The following is an 18,933-nucleotide window of genomic DNA, read 5'->3' as shown; positions in this document are numbered from 1 at the left end:
AGTTAGAAGATAGTCATGCAGACAAAAGGAAAAGGGTAGTGATTCGTAAAATGCCATTAGACAGCTGGAGACACAGCTTGGCTGAAGACACAGAAGAGTGCTTCATAAAAGAGCTAAGATTTTGGGGAGCCTGTGTGGCTCAGTCGGTTAAGTGTCTGCCTCTTGATTTTGGTTCAGGTCATGATCTCATGGTTCACGAGTTCAAGCCCCACATTGTGCTCCATGCTGACAGTCTGGAGCCTGCTCGGGATTCTCCTTCTCCATCTCTCTCTGCCCCTCTCCAGCTTGTGTGCACTTTCTCTCCCTCTCAAAAATAAATAAATAAACTTTAAAAAGGTGCTAAGATTTTTATATGGACCAAATTTGAAAGGCAATGTAGAGAAAAGTAATCAGTTGTATAAGGGTAGAGTTATTAGAAGTAACTTAAAAAAATTTTTTTAAATACCTTTATTGGGATTTAATTCACATATTATAAAACTTACCGTTTAAAGTGTACAATTCAGTATTTTTTGGTGTATTCATGGAGTTATGCAAACATCACCACAATCTAAGTTTAGAACATTCTCATCATCCCAAAGAAATGTTGTATTCTCACTCTTCCAGATTTCTTCCAACATTAAATGTCTTTATAATAATGAAAAATCAAAGCATAAAGACAGAAACGTTTGATCTCTGCTATTGTGGGAAAGCTGTACGTTGTGTGCAAAACAGACCACAAGTACGTCATCGTGTCTTTAATTTTTCATTTTATTAGTGACAAGGTTAATAGGCATGTGAAAATCTTCACAGATATCTACACATGTATTTAAATAAAAGAAGAAAAAAAAGGAGTTGAAAAAGTGGGGGTTTCAGTGGTGACTAGTCCATGTTTATTTACTGTATAAAAATCTCCAAGTGTATAAAACTTGATTTGCCCATTTTTTCCACGTCTTCTAAGCCAGCTGTAAGAATTTCAAAAGGGATATCTAAGATATACATAGACTCTAACAGAAGCATGGTACAACATGAATTATGAAAGTGATCGGCAGTGTTATGGCGAGAAGCAGATACTCTCAGTGCATCGACAGAGTGTTCCTTAAGCGGCGGTGCTGCTCGGGAACCGATGACTGGTGGGTTCACCTGACCTCAGGTGCCCCCTTTCCTCCATTTGCTTCCACATCTGAGGTGGCAGAGGGGGCCACTGTGTGTGTGATGGTCCTCTGTCAAATGTCCGTCTCTGCAGAGAGGACCACTCTTGGCTGAGACTGTGAGGAAACCTCAGATCTCGCTCCGTTCCGGGTCCTAGTCTTGTTCCTGGCATCTGTCCTTTCCTCTGGGTGTCTGTGTGACCCAGCTCATGGGGTCCTACATTTATGTAGCCCTAGGGGTTCTGAGTTTCTTCACGAATGTTAACTTAAAAGGCAATGGGTGGGTTTTCTCAGGGTCCTTCTAGAACCCCAAATCCTTAGGAGCTAATCTCTCTTGGCCCAAAGTCAGGCATGATGACAAGAGTTAGGGTGTTATGTGGGGGCGGAGAAACCTGTTTGGCACTCCTCCAATCCCATATAGACAGCCACCTCCTTGCCAAACCAATTCTACCTGGAGGACTAACACAGAAGACCTGCAGAGGCTGGTGTGGGACCCTCAAACTCTCTGAGGCACCTGCGGTTCTCACCCACAGTCGGCCATATGCCCTGGGAGCCAGACTTCTGTCCTTACAGACTTGAAACTGCTACCGTGACAGGATTTAATTCACAACTGGGAAAAATATGAACTGTGTCAGAGTATCCTTCCATGAGCCTTGCATTTGGTTTCCAAGGAAGATCTGCAACTGTAGCCAAATGGCTGGCCTCCAGGCTAAGGCACAACAGAAAATTTAGTGTCTGTGAGTTTGGCTCATCTTTCAAATAAAGTGTGATTGCTGACGCTGGGAATACAACTTTTCCAACTGCTTTGTAAACCTAAGGATTTTGGTCCACTTGCTCGATTATATGTAATAGGATATTAATTAAAAAAATAACTAATGCCAGTGTAAACATACATGCTTTAGATACGTAGGTCTATAAAATATTGCACATCAATATAAAATTTGTTCAGCATTTCTTCATGGTAATTTTTCATGATCATAAAAAGGCTACAAAACTGTGCAGATTATATAACTTTGGCTGGTCAGGTTTACTTCAGAAACGATGACATTACACATGACTATGGATTATTTACAAGAGTTTTAAACATCAACTTTCTGTGGTGGTTAAATTTTAGGTGATGGGAGAATAGCTTAAATAAAGGTTATTTTCTGAAGTTGTGTATTATAAAGATTAGCGGTAAAAATGAGTAGTAAGGTTAGAATAGGAAATTCTAAATAAAATTCTTAGGAATCCCTTTTCTGGGTTCATCTCACATCTGCATAACTTTGTATTTCTTTCCCATGTATGCTTGATGTGTCTTCTCTGTGTATATAGATTTGAGGAATAGTAGAGAAATAGGTTATTTAATCCCAAGCTAAGTATTGCTGTTGTTCCTTATAGATATTAAAAATAATGTTTACCCATATTGTAAAACTGTTTTTGTATCAATGGACTCAGAAATTTTACCCTTACTTTTAAACACCACACAGGTGTGAGAGGACCTTGAAATCTGTGTATTGCTAATTAAGTCAATAGAAAGCATTTTTTTTTTTTTGTATGAAAGGAAATATAAATACAACTTTTTGCCAAGCTAAATCAAGCAGATGTGAGTCCTCGGAAAGTGTGAATCCAAGTGATTTCAGGTGGCAGGCAGCTAAGTATTAAGGGAAACTGTCTGCTTTTTCTTAGCGCTGTCTAAAGATGTTCTGTGAATTTATCTGCACCAGAGGGTTACCTTAGAAGGAAATTTAGTGAGTGATTTTGAGAACCAGCTAACCAAATCTTAATGTCCAAATCTTGTAGATGACCAGGATATCTGCCCAGAGACATGGAAAATAAATAAATAAATTGTTATCCCCAGTTACAAGATTATCTTTGTCGTTTCAAAAGTACTTTCACAGTACCAACAACATATGCTTGTCTCCCTGAGCCATAACTTCATTAGAAATGCTTCTTTTCCAAGGGAGGTGTCAAATATTCCGCTGGATACAGTAGTGTTGGAAGGTTCGGTCCTAGTTCACCTTCTGAAGTTGACCGTAATTCCGATAGTTCATCTCTGCGACTTGAGTTGGATTTACCTGGAAAGCAACTTGAGTTCCCATGCCCATTTCAGAGTGTCTGCCAAAGGCAGAATGACTAAAGCAAAAGATGTCTTCCGTGATGGCTAATGGTTTCCACAGTGTTGAGGACGTTACCTCTCCCAGAAGGGTCTCTGGGCTCCGTGGCGTCTTCTCCAAAGTGCAGCACAGATGAGGTGATCTTTCTGGGGCCCTTCCATTTCCTAGGTCGCTGGTGGGTACAGGGAAACCTTTGTTTAACCTTTATGTTCCTTCTTTGCTTTGAACAGGACCAGTGTTCGAGTGTCTTGAACTTTGCTTTTGCTTTTCATGTCTCAATGGTTTTCTCATCTGTGAGTTGTTCCCTGTCATTCATGTCATCCTGGGGTGGTCTTGCTCTGTCAAAGAATCCGCACTGTGAAAAAGAGAAACGGGCTATACAATCAAGGTGTTCTGGGAATGGGTGAAACTCCTCGTTCTAAGAATTTTCACTTTATTGTATTTTCTATAAGAAACTGAAGCTCTGTGGATATTATCTGACCAATTCTCTGAATTAGGAGGGGAAAGCCGAGGATCCTTTACCTGCGGTGATGAATTTATTGCATAAGGCAGAGTGTTCGTGCTAGTGGGAGAATTTCCCTGTGTTATATAATCCACTTAGGGACCTCGTATATTTTTCCTGAGATTATAGCAACAAGGCCCAAAGATTTCCTCTCTGCTTTTCTGCATGTTTTTTGGAGACAGCAGAAGTCCTAACTGCTGCTGGCCAGGGAAGGGGGACTCTCTCCTGAAGTGTGTCATAGGCTATCTCAGGGTGGAATTTAGGATAAAGAGAGGAGAAACTTGCATATCCCTCTGTACTTGTGGAACACAGAGCATATACAGGAAAAGTAGATTGTCATTCTTTGTCTAGAAAGGTCATTCCTTTAAATCCCAGAACATCTAAGCAACTTTCTAAAGATCAACCAACAACTTGGGGAAGAAGTGATTCTAGAATCTTAATCCTCCTGAATTTCAAATTAGTATTTGGTCTAGGAGAATCTAACTTTCCCTAGAAATCTTGACCTCAATTCTTATTTATTGCTTCTTACACCAGAAGCCAAATGCATTGGGTTTTGTTGATAACTATTGAGTTGTCTTTTTTTTTTTTTTTTTTTCTGCAAGACTAGGACCATATTCTGTCAATTGTCACACTATCATTTATGGAAACAAAGATGGTATAAATAACAGAATAACACAAAGGTCTATTTCAAAAGGTAAAAAATTGAGTAGACCGTGTAGGCTCAGGATGGCACCAAACAATTGATAATGATCAGGAAAGCCGTTATTTAACTCACATGGCAAGGTTTTCTCCATTTTTTAAGCATGCCACATATTGTTTTAAAATAAAAATACACTATGATTTTGGGGAACCCTAACAATAGTGGTTAACTAAGATGTGACTAGATTAATTACTCTTACAGTCATGTAATTGTGCCACTGTTTCTTTTTTGGAATGGAAAGGTCTGTGAAACTTGGCAGTCGTGTTGGTTTTCAGGCCAGAAACACATGAAAGAATTCATTAAGCTTTCCTAATGGAGATGGACTTATTGGCAAGATCAAAAAAAAAAAAAAATTCCAAGCATATAACATGCATGATCTATTTGGCCCAAGAGTCCAAGTATCAGTTAACTACTATATTAATTGCATTTGTGGTGCTTAAAAAGAAACATCTCAAACAATTGCTGATGGGACCATGTCAGCAAAAAGCTTGAAATCTTGATTAATTAAACAAGAAAAAGAAGGCTTCACAGTAACATTTTCACCACAAGTATATTGGAAAGAAGATCACAGGTCTTAGCTAAGAAAGTCTAACTTTCTCTGTATTTATTTACAAGAAATCTCCAGATAAAAGCAGCATTAAACACTCTTGGTCTTCTTAAATATCAGCTACACAGGCATAGTAAGTTTGCCAAGACAAACAAGACACAATTTTCCCTTTATGTCTGTTAAAAATCCCCAAATCGTGCCTCTGGCATTGTCTTTTCAAATCACTAGGTGTATCCTTGTAAATCCCCTCAGTGGCCTCTCTACTCAAAAAGAAAAACAAAATAAATAAACTTACCTTCCATAAAGCTAAGGTTAAGATGGCCAGAACCAATAATCCAAGAAGTATTGCTAGTATTATTACCCATAATGGGATTGAGAAGGAAACATTTGGGGTTGCCCAGATAACTGATGTCTTAATCTGAAATGGAAAATAAAGCAAATGACCTCAAATTTGAAAACTGTTGGGTGAAATAAAGTAGTAATTACCATACAATACTGGGAGTAGTTCTGAAAAGATCCATGTAATAGTTGAAATCATCCTAGGGGAGATCTGAATGTCTACAGAACTCAAACATAAACTCTTAAAAAAACAGCACATTCTGAGGCCTCCTAGGTTGAATGGAAGATCTAATTACAGACACTTGGTGGGTGTTTGGCTTAGAACAGCCCAGAAACCCTGGAATGGAATTGAAGTGGATCAAGACTGAGAACCAACAAGGTGAAAAGGAATGACCTTAAATTGGGCTGGACCTTTTGTGGCAGTAATGACTGCCATTGACCCTATGAAAGGCCAAGTCTGTCCACACACATTTCTCTTCAGAACTGGGCTAACCTCACTGAGAAGTGAGTTGAATTGGATCCACTGGACTGTTGAATGTGCAAAAAGATTAGAAATCACCTAATATAACCACCACTACCCCCCCCCCACCATTTTATTGATGAGAAGATTGAGTCCCAGAGGAGCTAAGTGAGTCACACAACTAATTAATGCCACCGCCTCTTTATCTCTAGCTTCTGTGTTTATGATGGCCCACAGCCTCACTAGCCATCTTGGAGTTTATGGAAGTAAGCAAAGTGAATGCTAATTGTCTGGATACATTGGGGTTGCCTTCAATCCTAGATCCAGTTTTCGGTTGCTATTAGAACTCATTTCATTCCCCACTGTTGCAAGGGAATTTGGAGGAAAAGGAGACCTTCCCAGCAGGACTGCATGCTCAGTGTCCATGAACCACCCCTCCCCTCCCCCATGAGCAGAAGCCTCTCCCCTGTTGCCCATGTGCTGGGGAAATGTGTCTTTGGAGACCCCGATGGCAAAGAAGCTGTAGACCCCCAGACAAAACCAAGAGACGCAGTCACGCTGCTAACACCTCTGCCAAAGAAAATAGAAATGAAAATGTTCTTGGATCTGAAATGTTATTCATCCAGGCAGGTCTATCTGGTTTTAGAGAGAAGTAAGTACTGCCTCAGTTAAACCAGGCAGAGTGCTCCTCGTTTTAACTGTGTTGGTTGGAAAGATCATAGGTCCAGTTCTGATACATGTTTGGGACCTCTAGGTCACATTTCTCTAACCCACTAATCAAGAGATGATGGACTCATAGCAAAGGTTGGTGGCTCTGGAATGTGTCTTGGCTGGAAATGTATGGGTGTTTTCATAGCCTGTACCCAAGTATTGGGCCCTGACCATGATCACCTCCTTCCTCTGCCTTCTTAACTAGATTGGAGCATCCTGCCTCTGGTTTTCTCAGCTTATTAGGCTTTTCACCGCTCCTTCATCTTGGTCCATTTCCCCTATGCAGCGGACATACTGATGACTTAATTCTCTCAATTCTCCGGTCCCAAGTATCATTGATATCCAGACCAAACAAAGGCATCAACAGTAGTGAGTCTGCTAGTCATTCCACATGCTCACTAGTGCCAGGGACTTGCTCCCTGCTCTCAGTGAGGAAAAGGCTGGCCATAACCTCCTCACCATTTATACCTTCCTCCTTTGCCCGTTAATGCCCATTGCCAGCACAGTCCCTATTTCATCCAACACATCAGCAGGAAGTGCAACAATTCCATGACCATGATGGGATTACCCTCGCCCTGCTTGTTGCAGTCTAAGGACAGGACACACGGCATGTGAAGAAATGATGCACTGAAGGACTGAAAGCAGTCACAATGCCACCTGGATTCTGCAGCCTAAGTGACTTACTCTAAAACAATCCTTTGCATGTATATGGCAACATGAGCAAGATAGGGACTGATGACTTCTGAATCACTTCCCTTTATATTCTTTTCCCTTAGTAAATTACATCTAATACCTATGAAGTCAGTGCTCAATCCTCCTCTTAAAGTGTTTGGAGGAAGGACATGAGGTGATCTTTCAAAATGAAATAACATTACTGGAAGCAGACTCAAACAGTTTTGGTAATGAGAATTTCAGAATTTTGAAACTACCAGGGATGGTATTGATCATGTATGTATTCACTGGCCAGTTAGGGTGGCCCAGGAAAGAGAAAATCTGGAGCCACGGCCAATTCTGGGGTTTCTTATAAATGTTTCTTCCCCCCGAGCTCTAATTTCACTGAGGAAACAACATAGTTTCAGGCTATATTTGGTGCATGTGTTAGAGATTGCCAGAATTTACTAGTAGGTACTTTACAGTAATACAGCTAAAAGGGTTGAAAGAAAGTCCATAGACTATTCTGTTCATATTGTTAGTTTAATAAAAAGCAATGGATTGGGAGAAGAGCTAACAACTTTGCTGGGTTTCTTGGCTACTGTAGGCTTTGATGTTATTATTTAAAAAGCTTCTCATTCTTGGGGCACCTGGATGGCTCAGTCAGTTGAGCTTCTGACTTCAGCTCAGGTCATGATCTCGCGGTCTGTGAGTTCAAGCCCCGAATCGGGCTCTGTGCTGACAGCTCAGAGCCTGGAGCCTGCTTTGGATTCTGTGTTTCCCTCTCTCTCTCTGCCGCTCCCTGCTCATGCTCTGTGTCTCTCTCTCTGCCAAAAATAAATAAACATTAAAAAAAATTAAAAAAAATAAACTTCTCATTCTGTAGAAACAGGTAGGGAGGTCGCTTACAAAGAATAATGCTACATATGAAGACTTTTTTTTGCAGCAATGATGGAAAAATACGAATAAAATATTAAATTGAACAGGATATGCTTATTAGAGTCTCTTGAAGCAGAGAACAGCTTATAGGTACAATTACAAAATCTATTGGCTTTTTGTTTGCATTCACTTCCAAAGATGCTGACAGTAGTGTCTTAAAAATGTCTGAGACCAGATGATTGCTACTGTCCTTTTCAGTTCCAAAATTCTGAAATTCTCATCACCCAAACTGTCATCAGTTTTCTCCCAGTAACATTATGCTCACTTAAAAAATACCACTTCATGGGGCGCCTGGGTGGCCCAGTTGGTTAAGCGTCTGACTTCGGCTCAGGTCATGATCTCATGGTCCGTGAGTTTGAGCCCCGCGTCGGGCTCTGTGCAGACAGCTCAGAGCCTGGAGCCTGTTTCAGATTCTGTGTCTTCCTCTCTCTCTGACCCTCCCCCGTTCATGCTCTGTCTCTCTCTGTCTCAAAAATAAATAAACGTTAAAAAAAAATTAAAAAAATAATACCACTCCATTCCCCTTCTCTGGGTATTTTAAACGTTAAGATTACACATGTCATGTACATTTCCTGTAAATCATCATATGTAATTAACCAGGAGGAAAGGACAAAGAGTTCTAAAAGAACACAAACTCAAAAACTTTCCTGCTGTGCCTGCATTCTGCTTTGCTTGCCAGCTGCCTTTAGGACATCCATGTGGCACTGAGGCTGACCAATCTTCTCAATCTAAAATGGGAGCAGCTGCAAAGACCTTCCTTGGCCCCTGGTGTTTTCCTAAACTTATCTAGGCTTTTCGCTGCCTAGTCAAGAAGTCACTACACCAAGGCCAGTGGGAATATGGAAAATCAACAACACTGCCCCAGAGCATTTCTCCAGATTCCCAGGGCAGGAGAGCGCATCGGTTGTTGCTGGAAAGAGGTGGATGAAGAGTCAAGTGTAACACGTCATTGGAAGAGTCACACATGTCTTGGAAAGAGAAGTCTTTCTGAAAACACATTGATCAGGGAGTCATGTGACATATTCATGTCTATAAATGGCAATGGGGGCATTTCATCCGTGGGTGGAAATAGGTAAAGCCCAGCCTTTCGTGAAACTCAATGCTTTGTATAAATTAGAAACTTGAACTGCACAGGCAAACTTACTAGGGAAAGACTTAATTGACTACTTTTATATGACCAAAGCTTATTTAAATCTGTATCACTGCTATGGAAATTTCAGAATGGTTTGGGAAAGCTTGGCACAAAATAAAATGTTGGAAAATACTGAAGCTTTGTTACTCATTGTTTATGTTCATCTTGCAGCTCATTTTGATAAGCCCACAAGAAGCTTACATTATCCATTGGAAAATAAATAGTAAGAAAAATAGGTCTTAATTGTCAGAGTTTGTCATGACTAAACACTAATTTACTGTAATAATTTTTCACTCATTTCAAATAAGACTTATTTAACACCCCAATGTTCTCTGGAGCTCTGTAGCTATTATCACCAGCTCCAAACTGGAACCTTGTATAACCCTGCAATAATAGATCAGTGCTGTCCAACAGAAATATAATGCAAGCCACATGTGTAACTTAGGAATTTTTTGAAAGAGGAAAAAGAAACATGAGACATTAATTTTAAGAATTTATTTAACCCTAAATATCCAAACTATTATGTCAACATGTAGTTGATATAAAAATATCCACAAGACATTTTATTTATTTTTATTTTTTATTTTTTTTAACGTTATTCATTTTTGAGAGACAGAGCCCAAGCAAAGAGAGAGGGAGACACAGAATGTGAAGTAGGCTCCTGGCTCTGAGCTGTCAGCACAGAGCTTGATGTGGGGCTCGATCGAACCCACAAACCGTGAGATCATGACCTCAGCTCAAGTCAGATGCTTAACCGACTGAGCCACCCAGGCGCCCCTCCACAAGACATTTTAAATTCTTTTTTTTTTTTTAACAAAGTCTCCAAAATCCAGTGTGTATTTGATATTTGCAGCATATAACAACAAACCAGATTTTCAGTGGTAAAAGCAAAATGTAGTCTCACCAAAAAAATATAGCTGCATTTAATGGACAAAAAATCTTAGACTGCTACAGTTTTTAGGTTTACATTTAAATGAGTTAAGATGAAGTCAAACTTCTAGTTTACTTCTTCAGTCACAGTGGCTACATCTCAGGTACTCACTATCCACCTGTGGCTGATGGCTACCATACTGGACTACACAGTTCTAGAACATTCTGTATAGCCTCACACAAAGGTGTGATTTGCCCGATTACCTAAGCCCCTCCTTGTAAGAATCATTCATCTAGAAGGTGGTCCGATGGCAGAAAGGGTGTATTGAGGACTAAAGGTTTCCTTTAAAAATGCAAGTGATTATATATTTGAGCTGCTTTCAGAAAGAAGGGTAGGGGCACCTGGGTGGCTCAGTCGGGTAAGCAGTTAAGCGTCTGACTTTGGCTCAGGTCATGATCTCACTGCTCGTGAGCTTGAGCCCTGTGTCGGGATCTGTGCTGACAGCTCGTAGCCTGGAGCCTGGAGCCTATTTCAGATTCTCCATCTCTCTGCCCCTCCCCCACTCATGCTCTGTCTCTCTCTCTCTCTCAAATATCAATTAAAAAAAAACATTAAAAAATAAAAGAAAGAAGGGTAATGTTGACTAACTGAAGTACTTAAAATTTAGGGTGAAAGGGGCGCCTGGGTGGCGCAGTCGGTTAAGCGTCCGACTTCAGCCAGGTCACGATCTCGTGGTCCGTGAGTTCGAGCCCCGCGTCGGGCTCTGGGCTGATGGCTCAGAGCCTGGAGCCTGTTTCCGATTCTGTGTCTCCCTCTCTCTCTGCCCCTCCCCCGTTCGTGCTCTGTCTCTCTCTGTCCCAAAAATAAATAAACGTTGAAAAAAAAAAATAAAATTTAGGGTGAAAAACTTAAGTGTGTGCCAACCAAACAACAAACTGTTTCAATTCATCTTTATCAAGAACCTGCAGCTATTTAAAGAAATAGTATAAAATTTTAACAATTCACTTATTATAATTATCTGCAATCTTAGGAAGTGAGATCCATAAATTATAAATGGAATTTAAACTTTCTTAAAGTGATGCTAAGTAGGGAACATTTAATCTTACGTTCATCATGTCATAAATCTCGTTCTTTATTACGGTTGAAGGACCATATATAACTTTTTAATATGCCTACATTTTATCATTGACGTTTATGATATGTTTTTGTATATTTGATAAAATACCAAGGTAGAAGGAAAAAGCTCCCTTGTATTTGCAACTGTAATTAATGTTGACATCTGTATTTATGTCTCACAAAATCTTGTGTAAACATACTTCATAGGGGTCGCAAGAATGGTTTAAATGTACCAAGATACCCTACCTATGGTGCCATTTAGAATTAAATAATAACATAAAGTGGACCAGCTGAACACACATTTTAACATTTCAATGGCCCCTATGAGATCAGCAGTTTGAACTCCACAAATAATTGTTGAATATAATAACTCTATTTTAAGGTTCTAAAGCTGTGCTAGCAATGAAATGGATTTACAGTTTCTGTGTGAGGTTTTTTCTTTAAAAATATTTTTTAATGTTTATTTTTGAGAGAGAGAGAGACAGAGCATGGACGGGGGAGAGGGCGAGAGGGAGACAAAGAATCCAAAGCAAGCTCCAGGCTCTGAGCTGTCAGCACAGAGGCCGATGCGGGGCTTGAACTCAAACCGCAAGATAGTGACCTGAGCCACCCAGGCACCCCTGTATGAGGTTTAAGGAAAGATTTTCATTAACTAGTTTCTAATAACTACAGTTGGAGTTACTAGACAATAATATTCCCTTTCTGGATGTAAATTATAGAATTTGGCTTTAGTGGCACCACATACAAATGCCAAAGATGATTATTAAGCAAAGTGTTCAAATAACTGAATCCTGTTTTTTTCTCTGCTGCACTGTAATGACTCTGTGTTCAGTCTATTCCTTGCCTCATGCAACCTTTCCCTCACCTCTGAACACGGCAAGAGTCATGCTTCATGAGTTCATTTGTCACAAACAGACATCCTGCAGGTAGCAAATGGGGATTGCTCTCTTCTTCAAAGAAGCTCACACCGGGCTCGAAAAAATGGCTGAATCATGACCTTGTTGCCAAGGAAGTACAAACAAACTAATCAACCCGCACAAGGGCCTAGGAAAACAAGCCACCAGTCTCTAGTCTCGTCACAAAAAAAGTATCCAAGAAGGTTTACCCAATGGCAGAGTAGGGATTGGGGTTCATAGTTATGATTCCCAACTACCCATTCCAACTGATTTAGCGCCTTAAAGCAATTCTCTTCTGCTGCTTTCTTTTCCATATAAGAAGGACCTTTGAGAAGAACTTGCTAGAAGAAAACATCAGCCAGCCCAAAGCCCAGTCCTCTCAAAGCAAGCCACAGGAAAATCATTTCCCTTGAGCGTGAGGTGGGGCAGATCTGCGAGACCTCAGAGAACCTTCATTCCGAAATGTTTTCCCAATAACCTTCATATCCATGATGTGGTAAATCATTCACCCCAGATAACAAGGCTTTTGAAAAATGCAATGACAGGAGTGGTGGGGATGGGGGAAGCACATGTATCTGATGATTTTGTGGATCTTTTGAGATGGGTTGAGAACAGCAGGCTGTCACCTGTGGCCAGTGCAGAAAGACTGTTGATGGGACTGACTGTAACATATGTTTCTTTTATGAAACACATGCTCGGAGAAAACAAAGGGACCCAGATTTATCTCCCTTAGAGCAACAAGCCTTTGAACCTCTATGGAAGAACATCCTATATTAAAAACCCAAAGCCTCTGTCTTCTAGGTTGAACATAAATCCAAACTATGGTAGACATCTTGCTAAGGAAAGAGAGATGAGCCACATAAAGAAAGATGTGGCAGTGCTTACTTTCAAATGCCACCAAAGTTTACTCAAATACTTTGACATTTCCAGTTTGGGCTTCCTCAACCTAGAGGGAGAGGGTAAGGCATTTTGGGAGGGTTGCTATTACTGACTTGAATACCTTGTTCTAGGTGTAATGCTTGGGCTCCTCAGACATCATTTTATTAACCTTCTCGACAATGCTTTCAGGTGAATATGGTTAACAGCCCCAGCGAAGCAGAGTGATTTCCTGAAAGTTTCTTAATTAGAGTGGGCGGAGCCAGGATGAAGCCCGGAGAATGTGTGTTTTTTTTTTTAACTGTTTTTCAATTTTTTTTTAAACGTTTTATTTATTTTTGAGACAGGGAGAGACAGAGCATGAACAGGGGAGGGGCAGAGAGAGGGAGACACAGAATCTGAAACAGGCTCCAGGCTCTGAGCTGTCAGCACAGAGCCCGACACGGGGCTCGAATTCACGGACCGTGAGATCATGACCTGAGCCGAAGTTGGACGCTTAACCGACTGAGCCACCCAGGCGCCCCCCGGAGAATGTGTTTTGAAGCACATTGGAAAGGTGGGTCTTGCTCCGTGCTGCCAGACTAGATGCTAGAGATTCTCAGTGCTTTCAATGTTTTGGGGGTTTTTTGTTTTGGTTTTTTTTTTGAGAGAAAGTGAGCACAGGGCAGGGGCAGAGAGAGAGAGAGAGAAAGAGAGAGAGAGAGAGAGAGAGAGAATCCCAGCAGGCTCTACACCATCAACACAGAGCCCACCGTGGGGCTCAGTCTTAACCACTGCGAGATTACGACCTGAGCCGAAATTACAAGTTGGATGCTTAACTGTCTGAGCCACCCAGGCGCTTTTAAAATATTTTTTTTTTTCAACGTTTATTTATTTTTGGGACAGAGAGAGACAGAGCATGAATGGGCGAGGGGCAGAGAGAGAGGGAGACACAGAATCGGAAACAGGCTCCAGGCTCTGAGCCATCAGCCCAGAGCCTGACGCGGGGCTCGAACTCACAGACCGTGAGATCGTGACCTGGCTGAAGTCGGACGCTCAACCGACTGCGCCACCCAGGCGCCCCCCAGGCGCTTTTAAAGCACAGTGCCAGACCTACTGAATCCTGATGTTTGGGGTGAGGGCTTAGCATGTTTCTATCTTTAAAGTCACATGAGTGATGCTTCTTTGCATATTCAAGAGTTGCAAATCACTAACCAATGGATTCATCTAGTTTAAATGACTAAAAGTAGATCAGGCTATAGAAAGATTAAATTTTGTAATTACATTTAAGACCTAGGCTGATAAGACACATTATGATAGTATCAACTTATATACCATCCACAACAGTGCTTCTCAAATTGTTCTGGGTACACGATGCCCTGATGATTTTGAGAAAATGAAGATTCTAACTCAGCAGGTCTGAGTTGGCTGTCAGTAAGGTTTAATAGCCTCAATTTGAAAATAACATTTCATTCAAATGAAGCTCATAGTGTACTTTTCTTTTCAGGTGAAAATTATAGTTCTTTGCCTAGAAAGGAAAGATGACTGTCTAAGGTCATCCAGCTGTCCCTAAGGAAGAGACTCCTTCCTCCCCACCTCACTCACCATGCTGTCCTTAAAGTTAAACAATCAGAAAATAAGTAAATAAATAAACAGAATTAAACAATCGGGGCAATTTCATTATAATGATCATTGCTATCTGGACTCCTTTCAAACAAAATGGCTTGATTAAAAAGTGATATTAGTCTGGGGCACCTGGGTGGCTTAGGTGATAAAGGATCCAACTCTTGATCTCGGCTCAGGTCATGATCTCATGGTTCATGAAGTTCAAGCCCCGCCTCAGGCTCTTCCCTGACGGCGTTGAGCACGCTTGAGATTCTGTCTCCCTCTCTCTCTGCCCCTCCCCTGCTTTCTCTCTCTCTGTCTCAAAATAAATAAATAAACTTAAAGAAAAGTGGTATCAGTCCTGCACTCTCAAGTTTCTCAAGTTAATGTAATGAGCACTTAAATGTAGCACAAGTTGAATAGTGATTTAAAAAATGATTAGTTCAGTGAAATTACTGTGCGTCTATATTTTTCAGATACTTACTCCTATGCTCCCCTCTGGGAGTTTTGCTGGCTGATCTTGATAAGGCATCTTCTTAACTTTGAAGGACACCAGGGATGCAAGAGAATAGGGATCATTTTTTCTCTGAAATTAAAAATATATATTTAAATATATTCCATGTAAATCTTTTAGAAGTTACAATGGCAGCCAACTGTTTTCAGTGTCTCCCATTTCCAAAGCAAAATTCCACCTTCTTTCTTTCTTCTTTTTCTCTCTTTAAATAAATTTTTCCCCATCCAATGATCCATCCATCCATCCATCCATCCATCCATCCATCCCGATATCTTTGTAGATATCCACGCAACTGTCCATCTAACCGTCCCCCCAACAATCCATCCTCTTCTTAGTTCTAAAAAGAATTTGGCTTATTAACAAAAGACTTGGTACAATGATGTTAGAATAAAAGCAGAGCATCAGAGTCCCTAAAAGGAGTTTAGTAATCCAGCACAAGGATTACTACAGTTGCTGCGAGTGAAGAACAAAAGGCAGGTATAGTGAGTTACAAAACTCTTATTATATGATAGAGGGAACCGTTTTAGGAGAGAGACTGGTACTAAATTATAAAGGAATTGATCACATTTCATCTTATCAGAAGACCCGGGAAGGCTCTCTCAGTCTCCGTACTGTTAGGATTTGGGTTGAACGCGGGACTGTCCTGAACACTGCAGGATGTATAGCAGCAGCTGTGGTCTTTACCCGCTAGATGCCAGTAGCACCTCAACCCCAGGTGTGATAACCAAAAATATCTGTAATTATTGCCAATGTCCCTGGGAAGCAAAATCCCCTTGGTTAAGAACCACAGACTTAGAGCCATAGCGTTTTTGAGAGAACTTTTCAGCATAAATTTTTGTCTGTTTGTTTAATTGGTTCTCACATTAACTGTTGATTAAAGCCAAAGGAAAATATTTAAGAGCAAGTCAAGGAGAGCCGTTTTGAGAATGTAAGCCTCTGGTTCTCCTCCATTTAACTTGAGACAGTGATTACAGCTATCCAGTCTTGGGCTGTAATTGGCTCGCAAGGCTCTTGAGAGCAGAGTGTTAAAATTTCAGCAGTTTTGAGTATCACTAGTTAAACAGAGCCATTATTAAAGTTTAAATATACATAACCTTCAGAAAATTATATTTTTAAAAAAGTAATACACACTCAAAGCTCACTATTTCTTAATTATTTTATTATATTTTACTGGTATCTGTGCTCTGGATATTATTTAGGTCTATTGGACCTGGGAGTGGAAATACTACGTGATGGTGTACAGGAGCCTCACCTCCCAATTCCGTATTTGGTGACATTGTGTTGGCAGCTTGAAATCGGCCATGGTGGGGATATTTACACCATGGGAATCAGCAAATGCTACATACTGGACCTTTTCTCCCGCTCCCCCAGAGCAGTTTATTAAACATTCACAAGCACTTCCCCACCTATAATCCAGTGTTGGGTTGCTTGCGGCCAGTCTATCAGGTTGGATTGTAATAATTTTGTTTACATTTTTTTTTAGAAAGTTCTTTTTTTTTTTTCCCCTGTGGCTGAATTTTTTCCCTCCCTTCAATAAACCCCATTTCCTCTAGATGATAAGCATAGGCTAGACCATGCAAAACTTTTAAATACTTGAAGTCACTCTATCTTTGACTTTTTCTTTGTTTCTACCCTAACATTCCAGGATAAGTAACTTTATTCATTTGGAAAAAATTCTTTTTTTGGTGGCTGCTGTCTCCTGGCTTTTCCATTTTACCCGAAAGCTGGATTTTTTGTTTGTTTATGTGAGAGGTGTTTTTTCTTGAATTTTTTTTTTTCAACGTTTATTTATTTTTGGGACAGAGAGAGACAGAGCATGAACGGGGGAGGGGCAGAGAGAGAGGGAGACACAGAATCGGAAACAGGCTCCAGGCTCTGAGCCATCAGCCCAGAACCTGATGCGGGGCTCAAACTCACGGACCGCGAGATCGTGACCTGGCTGAAGTCGGACGCTTAACCGACTGCGCCACCCAGGCGCCCCGAGAGGTGTTTTTTAAAACGTGGAAAACCTTGGGGCATCTGGGTGGCTCAGTTGGTTGAGTGTCTGACTTCGGCTCAGGTCATGATTTCACAGCCTGTGAGTTGGAACCCTGCTTCCTGCTCTGTGCTTCAGATTCTGTGACTCCCTCTCTCTCTGTCCCTCCCCTGCTTGTGCTCTGTCTCTGTCTGTCTTAAAAATAAATAAAAGTTAAAAAAAATTTTCTTTAATGTGGAAAACCTGGCTAATAAAATTTTGTGTGCACTTGGTGATTTTTTAATTTTTTTATCTTTCTTTTTGTGAGAGAGATTGTGAGCAGGGAAGAGGGGCACAGGGAGAGACAGAGAGAGAACCTTAAGCAGGCTCCACACTCAGCGTGGAGCCCAGTGTGGGGCTGGATTCCACAACTCTGAGATCATGACCTGAGCTGAAATCAAGAGTTGGACGCTCAACTGACTGAGCCACCCAGGCGCCCCTGATCTACTCTTTATTCTCCAGAACAAGGTTTCTGCCACTCTTTTCAGTAGGAAAATGTATTTTTGCCCATTTTTCTAAGATGCTCTGGAGCACTAAGGAATGAGAAACGTCAGCTGTTAGGCTTCGATCAGCTAGGCGCACCAAAGATTCGCTCCTCTTGTGGATGCAAGTCAAAGGCATGGTGCAGGTAAGTATTTAATTCGTGAACAATAGTTGGGAGCAGATTCATTCCATGTTTAAAGGTGAATGCTTTCAGCCATGGTCTTTACATAACTACATTATTCTTGTTATTAAAAAATTTTTTAATGTTTATTTCTGAGACAGAGAGCACGAGTGGGGGAGGGGCAGTGAGAGAGGGAGACACAGAATCAGAAGCAGGCTCCAGGTTCTGAGCTGTCAGCACAGAGCCCGACACGGGGCTCGAGCTCCCAAACGGTGAGATCATGACCTGAGCCGAAGTCGGTGGCTCAACCAACTGAGCCACCCAAGCGCCCCCATTATTCTTATTATTAAAATAAATCATGGGGCATCTGGGTGGCTCTTGCTTAAGCGTCTGACTCTTGATTTCGGCTCAGGTCACTATCTCACAGTCGTGGGATGGAGCCCCACATCGGGCTCTGCACAATCTATCTCTCTCTCTCTCTCTCTCTCTCTCTCTCTCTCCTGCCCCCCGCCTCTCCTTCCCCCTCTCCCCTGCTATCGCTCTCAAAAAACAAAACAAAACAAAAAATCTCTTCTTCCATATAGCAATCTATTCATGTAGCTGCAATAGGCTTGAAAAAGCAGCTGGAGTTAATATCCCTCAACAATATCTCAGACCTTCAAGCTGCCTCAGCTAGCAGTTAATCCTCAGAAAATGCCCTATTCCTGTTATGGCTGCATCATTTATACCCTGGTTTTCAGCTCACTAGCTGCCTCTGTTATTCACTTGTGCACAATGATTTGCTTATGGTCTTGGTACTAATAAAAGTCCTCTAGTTGGTAACAAACGGACAGTGAGGCTTTTGAACTGGTTAAATACAGAGTGTGGCTAGTAACATCTCTCCTTCCCACCTTCCCACTGCTTAATTCCTTCTCAAGAATTGTTTTTGACCACACAGCCCATGTGTAAGTTCTCAACATTTACCAGAAACAAAGCCTTGTGAGACGACAAAGATTTTACTGGTAAAATCTTACACTGTGAAGGATTGTTTTAAGCCACAGTCACAGGACAGGGTGTCATTCAGGATTAACCTAAATAAAATCTTTTTCTGACCAGTTTGCACGTTCACCAAGTGGACAGAAACAAACACAATGCAGCAAATCATGTCATGCAAGAATTGTAAACTTTCTAGTTTGGATTAGGAAGGCAGAAAATGTTTACCTCCTTCTGGATTGCATGACCTCCAGTATATAGTATATTTTTTGGGAGGGTGGG

The 18,933-nt window shown here is 41.1% G+C and overlaps 1 protein-coding gene across 1 annotated transcript in view; it reads right to left on the bottom strand.

Annotated features, from left to right (window-relative positions):
• Positions 1-433: 433 nt before the first annotated feature.
• ITGA8 (integrin subunit alpha 8) overlaps positions 434-18,933 on the bottom strand; it is a 191,292-nt gene continuing 172,792 nt past the window's right edge. The window contains exons 27-29 of the mRNA XM_040450953.1: positions 15,032-15,133; positions 5,268-5,390; positions 434-3,578 (exon numbers count right to left, since the gene is read on the bottom strand). Of these exons, the coding sequence (XP_040306887.1) occupies positions 3,492-3,578; positions 5,268-5,390; positions 15,032-15,133 (312 nt within the window). The 3' untranslated portion in view covers positions 434-3,491. The remainder of the gene's footprint in view (positions 3,579-5,267; positions 5,391-15,031; positions 15,134-18,933) is intronic.

Source organism: Herpailurus yagouaroundi, unplaced genomic scaffold (genome assembly GCF_014898765.1).
Source record: "Herpailurus yagouaroundi ecotype Mexico unplaced genomic scaffold, PumYag 203, whole genome shotgun sequence".
NCBI classification, from domain to species: domain Eukaryota; kingdom Metazoa; phylum Chordata; class Mammalia; order Carnivora; family Felidae; genus Herpailurus; species Herpailurus yagouaroundi.
This window is presented reverse-complemented; position numbering and strand designations above follow the sequence as displayed.